Source organism: Ciona intestinalis, unplaced genomic scaffold, assembly GCF_000224145.3.
Source record: "Ciona intestinalis unplaced genomic scaffold, KH HT000092.2, whole genome shotgun sequence".
NCBI classification, from domain to species: domain Eukaryota; kingdom Metazoa; phylum Chordata; class Ascidiacea; order Phlebobranchia; family Cionidae; genus Ciona; species Ciona intestinalis.
The window spans coordinates 53,080-63,643 of NW_004190414.2; the positions used below are offsets into that span (position 1 = coordinate 53,080).

The 10,564-nt window shown below is 33.3% G+C and overlaps 1 protein-coding gene across 4 annotated transcripts in view; it reads left to right on the plus strand.

Moving 5' to 3' along the window:
- LOC100185596 (structural maintenance of chromosomes flexible hinge domain-containing protein 1-like) overlaps positions 1–10,564 on the plus strand; it is a 44,631-nt gene that overhangs the window by 19,682 nt on the left and 14,385 nt on the right. For 3 of the 4 annotated variants that reach the window (XM_026838467.1, XM_018815559.2, XM_002122105.5), the window contains 9 exons: positions 340–478; positions 912–1,033; positions 1,744–1,887; positions 2,526–2,643; positions 3,184–3,299; positions 3,815–3,960; positions 4,425–4,629; positions 5,229–5,387; positions 6,014–6,219. In XM_026838467.1, coding sequence (XP_026694268.1) covers positions 340–478; positions 912–1,033; positions 1,744–1,887; positions 2,526–2,643; positions 3,184–3,299; positions 3,815–3,960; positions 4,425–4,629; positions 5,229–5,387; positions 6,014–6,219 — 1,355 coding nt within the window. Of the gene's footprint in view, positions 1–339; positions 479–911; positions 1,034–1,743; positions 1,888–2,525; positions 2,644–3,183; positions 3,300–3,814; positions 3,961–4,424; positions 4,630–5,228; positions 5,388–6,013; positions 6,220–6,728; positions 6,890–7,985; positions 8,096–9,049; positions 9,216–10,188; positions 10,299–10,564 lie in introns of all 4 variants that reach the window. The other variant, XM_018815560.2, reaches the window with a different exon arrangement.

Below are 10,564 nucleotides of genomic sequence, written 5' to 3' on the forward strand. Positions count from 1 at the left end.
ATCAGCTTTACTTAAAAAAATGAAAAAATTCCCCAAAAATAATCACCCATAAAATAACATACATGGTAACTCGTAAGCTGGCACGAGGTGTTAAACCCGTGTGATAACGACTGTCGTTTTCCGGCCACGCGAGGATAAAGTAAGTTACATTCATTCATTTAATTATATATAACTGTCTTAAAACTCAGTAAATCTTGTAGGAAAATCTGCCACAATTAAAAAAAAAATATTTAAATCAAAAATTAATTAAAAAAATTAAGCTACATTCATTAATTTAGGAATCTTGAAAAAAAAATTAAATAAATTTTTTTTTTATATAAATAAAACATATATTTTCAGAATTTTCAAATGAAAGTGATTGTACCTGGTCTTGCATTGGAATCTCAAACACTGAAGATACGTTTACTGCCCGGTGACCCCCATTCACTTGCTATAACTTCATTTAATGATGGATTTGAAGAAATTCAATTTGAACAAGGTTTGTGAAATGATTGAATGAAACTTACTTTATCCTTGCGTGGCCGGAAAACGACAGTCGTTAAACACGGGTGTTCTGTTTCATACACCTCGTGTCAGTTTACGAGTTACCATGTATGTTACTTTGTGTAACATACATGGTAACGCAAACAGAATACCCATGTTATAACGACTGTCTTTACCCCACCAGACGAAGATAAATGGTAATATAGTAGGGTGGGAAAGATAGAACACAATTTAATTCTATTTTTTCGTCCAATTTGGTAGTAATACTAGTAAACAAAGAACATTCAAAGATTTATAAAACCGTATCCTCACGACTCCCATAGACCGTTATTAATAGTTTAAAACACGATCAGGATATTTGGATATTATGTACTAAAGGTGTCCCTTCCTCCACCGTACTTTATTTATTTATTCATAATTTTTTTTAGGTACAACTGAACTACCAGAATTTCTCACTTTTGAAAATTCTTCGAATATTTCTCTAAATGTTGGTGTTGTTGATATCGCTGGCAACCTGACATTAAAACCACGTCTTACTGTGCAATGCAAGGTTGGTATGATTATTGTAAATTAATGAAATTACTAATTTAGTTTTATATTGTAACCAAACTTTTCTGCTCATAAGCCTTTTAATCTATTTTTTTGCCATCCTTTACTGTTAGTATAATATGAATGAATGAATGTAATTTGTTTATCCTCCTGTGGCGGAAATACGACACAAACGAAACACCCGTTTAACACAGGTGTTCTGTTTCATACACATCGTGCCAGCTTACGAGTTACCAAGTATGTAACTTTGTGGGTGGTCATTCTAATTTTTTCGTAAGAATAGTTCAATAACAGCATGAATTTTGGTCTGATCTGGTTACTGGTTATTTTCTGGTTTTGTGTGAAATGGTGAATCAATAAATATAACAGTTGTACCGGTTTGGCTGCTACTGATACCATTTACTGCATTTGTGTAATTGGGCACACACTTATTGGTCATTGCTTAAACTCAGTAGTCACCAAGGAGTTGTTTCAGTGGCAAAATTATAACAGTTGCCATACACCACCGTCAATTTCTAAATTTAAAGCAAAAATGGCCAATATACACACTTCAACTTTCCAGTGGCAAAATCGAGAAATTTTGCCGTACGCCACTGTCAATTTCTAAATTTAATGCAAAAATGACCATTATACGCACTTTTTGGTGGCAAAATCAGAAAATTTGCCAAACGCCACCGACAAATTCTAAATGTAGTTTTTTTTACATTTCAGTTTTCTGGATCACCTGGTTTACCAACCTGGACTTGCAACTGCTCCAACACTGGTTATGGTGTAATTGGTGGAAAAATTAAACTGAAACATTTAAAAAGTGAGAAAAAAATTCAAGCTAAGATTGAAGTACAGGGCTCTAAAGAGGTAAAATGCACACAATATATATATATATATTAATATAAAATAGGTTGGGGAAAGATGGGACACTTTTTGCCATTTGGTAGTAAACAAAGAACATTCAAAGAATTATAAAACCGTTTCCCACGACTCCGATAGACTGTTGTTAATTGTTTCAGGGTATTTAGATTTTACATGCTTAAGGTGTTCCATCGTCCCCACCCCACTGTATATCCATTTTATATTTATTTATGTAATTTTTATATTTATTTTTGTATTATAGTAGGGAAGGGGAAGATGGGACACCTTTTCAATCTATTTTCTCCTCCAATTTGGCAGTAAACAAACATTTAACGATTTTTTATAAAACTTTATCCTCACAGCTCCCATAGACCGTTGTTAATTGTTTAAAACACGATCAGGATATTTGGTTATTATGTGCTAAAGGTGTCCCATCTTCCCCCACCCTGCTATATGTTTTTTATTAAAGAAAATAAATTGTTTTTGTTCAATTTTGTTCAGAAAATTTCTGTATTCTAAATTTTAACACTTTTTGGATCTGGGTCAAAAACTTGTAATATAACATTATATATACACATATATATATATATATATATATATTTAACAATTCCTATTTTAATACAACATTATTTTGTTCCTTTTAGATCACAGCGTTGCAACAAAAATTCATTTTAAAACCTTCGTCAAAAATTTGTTTTTTGAACGTTTTTTATAAAAAACCTTCAGCAGCAAACAACGAAAAAGTCGAGAAACTAAAGCGAGGTATTTGAGTTTTTTTTTGTTATTTAATAATTGAGAATAAATGTTTTGGCGCTGTAGCTTCTAATCTATGTGGGTAAGGTTACGTAGCGGGCCAGTCATGGGTTTTAGGATTTAGGCCAGGATTGGCCCATTACCCCAAAAATACGGGTAAGGTCCCGCAGCCTGGCGCGTCATGGGTCCTAGGATTTAGGCCAGGATTGGCTTATTACCCCCAAACTATGGGTGCGATTCTATTCTATGTGGGTGAGGTCTCGCAGCGTAGCATGCCATGGGTCCTAGGATTTAGGCCAGGATTGGCTTATTACCCCCAAACTATGGGTGCGATTCTATTCTATGTGGGTGAGGTCTTACAGCGTGGCACGCCATGGGTCCTAGGATTTATTCCAGGATTGGCCCATTACTTTTTTTCATTTTTAAGAAAATTTTATCCTTTTGGCTTTAATTATGGTTCTGTAAATTTACGAGCCAAAATTGAACCAAATTTTAATTTTTAAACAAAATTTAAATTTTTGAACCAAATTAAAAAAAGTTTTTTAACAGGTCAAGACATGTATTTTGAAGCTGGTGAAACGATGCAAAATATATCGTTCCAACTTCTAGATGAAGCAAAACGCAGTGTACCTATTGATGTATCTAAACATGCTTCGAATATACAGGTAAATAACATCACTCATTTTTATAACTTGTATCTAGGGGCGCACAGTACAGAATTATAAATTCGTGAGATTGGAATCTTTTTGTATTTGAATCTAATTACGGGATTTGGTATTTTGTTTAATGATGTTATGATACGTCATCTATTAAAAATAAACACAATTTTACAAAAACAATAATTTAAAAAAAATATATTTTTGTATTTGTGGGGCTTTTATGAAAATGTGAAAAAAGATATATATATATATTTTAAACTAATAATTTGTTTAGTTTTCATTCACTTGTATTTTTATATATGTATATGAAGGTGGGGGAAGATGGGACCATTTTTCCTTCCATTTTCTCGTCCCATTTGGTAGTAAACAAAAAACATTCAACAAATCATAAAACTGTATCCTCACGACTTCGAAAGACCGTTGTTAATTGTTTAAATCACGATCAGGATATTTGGATATTATGTGCTAAAGGTGTCCCATATTCCCCCACCCTACTATATAATTTTTTTATTTTTTTTAAGGTAAACTGGACAGATGAAATTTCCAGCTCAGATTTGGAAAACGGTTTCTTACCAGACGTATTTATTCCAACTAATGTATCGGACACAAGGTTTTGTCAAGTTACTTACCTTGGAGAAAAGAACGTTCATTTTTCTTTCAATATAAAGTGAGTGTTATGATTTTAAAATATAATTCTTGGCTTTAAAATGCAGTTTTAATAGCTTTAAAAAATTCGAAAAAAAAAAGTTTTTAAAAAAAATGCAGATTCAATTTTTTAATATTAAAATATAATACCCAAAATTTTTGCCCTATTTTTACCGCAATTTTTAAAACGCCACTTTTATTTTTAGCCTTAAATTTTTATATCAGAATTTTTTGATTTTCTGTGCTAAAGGTGTCCCATCTTCCCCCACCCTACAATATTTACATTTTAAATTAAAAAGAATAATTTTAGCACCCATATTCCAACCAACAGCAATTTTTCAAATGCCACTTTAAATTAAAGCTTTAAATTTTTATATCAGAATATTTGGATATTCTGTGCTAAAGGTGTCCCATCTTCCCCCACCCTACTATATTTACATTTTGAATTAAAAAAAAATAATTTAACATTCATATTCCAACCAACAGGCCAATAGCAGGGCAACCAGCTGGAATAAAAGTTACGATTCATGGAAGTCGTGAAACTCGAATTGGTATGATACGAAGGGAGCCCATCTCGATTTCACTACTTGATAGTTTCAGTAACCAGCTTAATATAGCCCCGAACCAACTTGGTTTGGTTAGTGTTAAAGCAGAAGGCTTGGACGAGTCTATTCTATCAAAGTATATAGAGGTTGGTGTGTTTGGTATATATAGTAGGGTGGGGGAAGACGTGATACCTTTAGCACGTAATATCCGAATATCCTGATCGTGTTTTAAACAAATTACAACGTTCAACGGAAATCTCGAGGATACGGTTTTTGAATGTTCTTTGTTTACTACCAAATGGGGAACGAAAATAGAATGAAAACGTGTCCCATTTCCCCCCACCCAACTATATTTTATCATGTGAAAAAAAATTTTACTTGTGTAAATACAAAATCTGTTAAATGGTTTTTGAAGTTAAATGTTTTGTTTTTTGATAATATTTTTTACCTATTTTTTTGGTATCTTTTTTTATCTGGTAAAACATTTTTTGCGTGGTATAATTTTTTTATCTACTAAAAAGTATTTTGTAGTTAAATCTTTTTTTGGTAGTATATTTTTATCTTAAAAGTTACTTTCAATTTGTGGCTATAAATTTTAAGGCTTTTAGCTGCTTTAATTTTGCAACCTAATTTTTTATTTATTTTTATAAAATATAAATGCGGCTTTGAATTCTCAGTTTTAATTTACAATATCACCAACAATTTCAACATTTCTACAAACTAACAAATTCCTTTTCTCTACCAGGGCAAATGTGTTGTGGTCAGTGACATTCAGTTTAATCAGGGGCCTCTTGGTAGCAAGGAGCTAGTTATTTCTTATGGATCTGATATACAAGAATATGCTGTGCTACAACTTGTAGCTGGTACGCCAGTCACATTACAAGTAAAAGCGTGGGGCGACGACGTAAGTGAGGAAAATATTTTTAGCATTTTAACTAAATGATGAAAAATGATATTGCTGTAAATTTCTATTTTAGTCATATATGTTTACGTCTAGTAGGGATGCACATTACAGAATAATTAGGTATTCTAGGATATCCTAGAATCTATTCGTTATAGCAGTCTATTCGTTATAGCAGGGGTGTTCTGTTTCTTACACTACGTGCCCGCTTACTAGTTACCATGTATGTTACTTTGTGGGTAATTATTTGTTTTTGGCAGGGTGGGAATATTTTCCTTTTTTTTATGTATTGCTGATAATTTAGACAACCCATTAGTGGCTATTACTACTGAATAGTGTTTATTATAAAGACATGTTTGTGGCATATTGGTTACGCATTTATACTGACCAGTTTATTTCCAAGGTTTGCACACATACAGTAATATAATAATATTTATTTGTCTGTTTGATTTCGGTAGCGAAGATTTAGAAATATTTTAAGCGAAAAGACAGGATATAGCGACAAAAACAACAGTTGTTAAAACACGCTTACAATTAAACATATTTACATTTAATTAGAAGAAAATAAGCCACACCTAGCATCCCATGTTAGGCGATTATGATATCCATTCATTCTCATTATTTTTCAGCCACTGCCTGTGTTAAGTGGGACCCGAATTCGGGACCCAATCTCAGTTCAGCTGCTGGATGGTTGGGGAAACCCCTCACCTGAGAATGGGGTCAAAGTTTTACTGGGTAAGGACCCGGGTTTGAAGCTCACCCCTTCGGCTGGGGTCTTGAAAACAAACGATGACGGATTTGTTTCGTTTCAAAAATTCTCTTTCTCAGGCAAATGGTTGGTAATTTTGTTTTTGAACAATATTATTAAATCTTGTATAAAAATATATATATTTTTTTTTCGCGGAAAAAGTGTGTGTACTTATGTTATTGGCAATCACTTCTTTTCCAATATAAAAAGTAAAAAGAAAAATTTTGTTAGGCAAATGGTTGGTAATTATGTTATTCATCAATAAAATTATCTCTAATACAAAAAGTGAACAAAAAGATGTTTTAAACTATTGAATTATTGCAAGTTTTTTGCCAAAGGGCCAGGAGACAAAAAAGAAAAATATAAACGCTTATTAAAAAACAAAATCCAATAATCAAGTTAGGTGTGATAAATTCTGTGAATCTGGACCTGATCTGGCTCATGAAATTGGGAAATTTTCGTATTGCTATAATATTCAGGTCTAAGCGCTACAAATATGGAACTTACAGAAAATAAATCTAGACCAGCGCTCTTCAACCTTTTTTGGGTTGGTGAACCCCTAAATTTGTTGCAACGTTTTTTTCTCATTTTTTCAGTGGCGAATTCTGGCTTCAGCCGCGTGCAATTTATAACCGTAGGGCAATGGAAGGTCGCAAATTGTTTATATCTCTTCTCCCGAACACAGAAACTCCCGTTTCGATACAATATCAAAAAAGTGGGCAAGAAACTACTGTTACAGTTGGTACCCCTTGGCCAGGTAATAATAAATAAATAAATGATGAATTTGACCATATTTATCCTCGCTTGATGGGCAACAACAGTTGTTATAAAATGAATGGAAATAAGGAATATATTATAAACCTCGTGCTTGCATTAGAGTTTTTTTCATTTTTTTTTTCGTGTTTATATTTTTCTTGCTTTGGAGTATTTTTTCATATTATTTTTTTTACATAGTGTGCTCACTAGTTACCAGACTTTTCAACTTTGTGTATGAGTTTTGCTTTGGTATGGCTTATAATTTGGACAACCCATTAGTGACCACTGGGTTGGAGCCATTGCTGTTAAGTGCCTTGTCACATACCGAGAATGGTAGCAGCATTAAGTTTTGAACCCGGTACTTTGGGTTACAGCAGAAGCCCTATCTGAGTCATGATGCCAAAAAATTTGTATTGTTTTGTATATATAGTAGGGTGGGAAAGACAGGACACCTTTAGCATATAATATTCAAATATCCTGATCGTGTTTTAAACAATTAACAATGGTCTATGGGAGTCGTGAGGATACGGTTTTACAATTCTTTGACTGTTTTACCAAATGGAGCGAGCAAATACAATGAATAGGTGTCCCATTTTCTCCCACCCTACTATACGTCAAATCTCATTATCGCTTGTCGCAACATAAAAAACGTTGCATTTCAAGAATATTTTAGAATTAATCTCAACATATAGGACTACCGTTTACCTAACTTAGGGAAATTAACGCTCTGAGGCTACATTGCTTTTTAACAACTCTATGCGGTGAATTAAGTTGGTTGGGCCGTGTTGTTTCATTTAAAGTGTTGTTTTATAGGAAATTACGAAACAAGGGGCATCTTTAAAACCGCAAACCATGTTTTCTGTATTATTTTAATTAGCCAAGCTTTTTGACTGAACAGGAACGTGTTTTCAAACTTATATTTCCTTGATGACGCCAAAAGTGCTCGACTAGCCGCTCGTGCCAAGCTTTTTGTTAAAGCTTGGCACGCTTATAGAACTTCAGCACATCGCTAAATTTGTGTCCAATTCTAAAAATCGAGCTACGGTGTAAAACTTCCAGATTTTATTTCATCATAAACTTTACATTCTGTGTTACAGAATATGACGTCGATATTTTATCTGAAGAAGAAACAAGGGTGACAACATCGGTTAACTTATGTATGGTCATTTGGAAAGGTAAAACAAAAAACGATGAAATCTCCTCAAATGTAAGTTTATAATTTAACTATGATTTATCCTGTCAATCTGGCTTAAGCAACACTTGTATTGTTGGACTAATTTTTTTGTCGTAATAAAAATTGTTATTGCTAAAATAAGAATATTTAGTCAAATATAATATAAAAAAAACAGGTTTAAATATACACAAACTTAATCGAAGCAAACAGAAATTGAAACCAGACAATGGTATCACTATTCTGTTCTTTGTGGGGGGTGTGGTTTTTGTCAAGGACCTGGGATTTAGGCTAGTTTGGTCCAATACCCCAACACCCAGGAAGTCCATGTAAAGGTGGCTGTACACAGTATCCGGAATTCATCCGTTTTGTCTGTTTTATCTGGATTTCGCTGCCGCATGCGGATCTCGGTAATGGGTTTGCATACGAATTCGTATGCCGGATACTGTGTACAGCCACCTTAAGTCGTTAATGCGGTCGGTGCCGCTTGAGGTTTATCAAAAGATATATAAATTGCTATATGTGTAACTTTGGGGATTATTTTAAACTTTTAGAGACTGTTACCACAGTGATCTTCAATTATTTTTATAAGTGAACATTTTTTGAAATAATTTGATTAGAAAATGATATACCAAAAACTTTCCTGGCTAAGTGGTTTCAGCTTGCATTGTAACTAAAGAATGTCTTGTGTTTATTTATAATTGTGTGTGTTTTGTACAAGACGCGCAAAAAATCTGGCATGTGCTCCAACCTAGTGGTCACAGATATCAGCCATGTAATAAATCGAAAAAATTTTTTTGGGGCAAAAAAAGGTGGCAACCATAAGCGGACAGGAGGTGTATGAAACAGAAAACCTGTGTTATAACGACTATCATAGTCCTGCTGTTTCAGGATAAATTAGTTACATTTTTCGCCTATTAAAAAAACAACTTTCGTCCATGTAATATACAGTAATGTGTACCAAAAAATTGAGGGTGTAACTTTTTACAGGCAGAGTGGCACCGTGCCGTGGCATCTAATGGACACCATAGTTTTCATGGCATCAAGTCACCAACAAAAGTTGGTGAATATTGTTGTGTTTTTTGCGTTACAGAGAATCTTGCTTCAAAAACTGCAGTTCTCACAAGTGAAGTTTTTACCATGAAGACAGTAGCAGGTAAAAATGAATGTAACTTTCTTACTTTATCCTCGTGTGGCAGGAAAACGATAGTTGTTATAAAACAGAAGTTCTGATTCGTACACCTTGTGTGCGCCTACGAGTTACTATGTATGTAACCTTTTGGGAAAATGTTTTTTTAGATTTTTTTATAAGGTTACCGTGTATGTAACTTTATGTGAAGAAATTTTTAATTTTTTTTTACAAGTTACCGTGTATGTAAACTTTTTATTAAAAATATTGGGGATTTTTTTTACGAGTTACCATGTATGTAACTTTTTTTAGAATTTTTTTTTGGATTTTTTAAGGTACGACAAAATTGGGACAACTCATAAGAAACCGCTGGGTTGGAGCAATTTTTGTTTTAAAACCACAAAATTAAATCAAAAATTTAAATCTGAATTAAAAAAAAGTTGTTGGTATATGTTAAATTGTGTTAAAATAACTACATACTTAAGCGGCCTAGATGTTTGGGTAATGGGTTAAATGGGGCCTAAATTTTTGACAGGGACCTCACCCACATAGAATAGAATAAAAAAGTATAGTCGTCACAATTGTCTTCATGTTTATACGTTTTTCGGTTTTTGTATAAACCTAAAACTATCTTTAGTGATCTGATGTCAGTAGTACGGAGTACCTGGCATCGTGGCCAAGTGGTTAGCACGCATGCCTCCAACCCAGAGTAATGGGTTCAAGGCTGGTCCCTGCTACCATTGTGGGCGTATGTGTCCTTGGGCAAGACACCGAACGGTAATTGCTCCAACCCAGTGGTCACTAATGGGCTGTCAAAATTATTAACCATACATAAAGAATGAAAAAAAATCGAAATAAATAATCACCCACAAAGTAACATACATGGTAACTCGTAAGCTGGCACGAGGTGTATTAACACCAATGTTATAATGACTGTAGTTTTCCCGCCACGCGAAGATGAAGTAAGTTACATTCAAATACACTAACACTGTAATTCCAGGTGTTCCAAAATGCTTACTTCCAAGTTCTGAACCAGGAACACCAACAGTATCAAACGCACATGTTGCTGTAAATAGAATTCTAATTCGGAATCTCAAACTCCAATTAATGGTACGTTTAATGTTTAAAATCCATATTTTTTAAATTTTAAAACCTCATATTGTTTTGTAATTCCGAATTTTCTTTAAATGTTTTGTTGTCACTGTTTTACCTAAAATTTATTAGATTTTTTATGCAAAGCTTTTTTTAGATTTTTCTTTTTTTTAATATTTTTTATGCAAGATGGAAGATGTTTTTAGACTATTTTCCATTCAATTTGGTAGTAAACAGAAAATATTTACAAAATTATAACTTCAGACTCAGACTCCATAAAATAG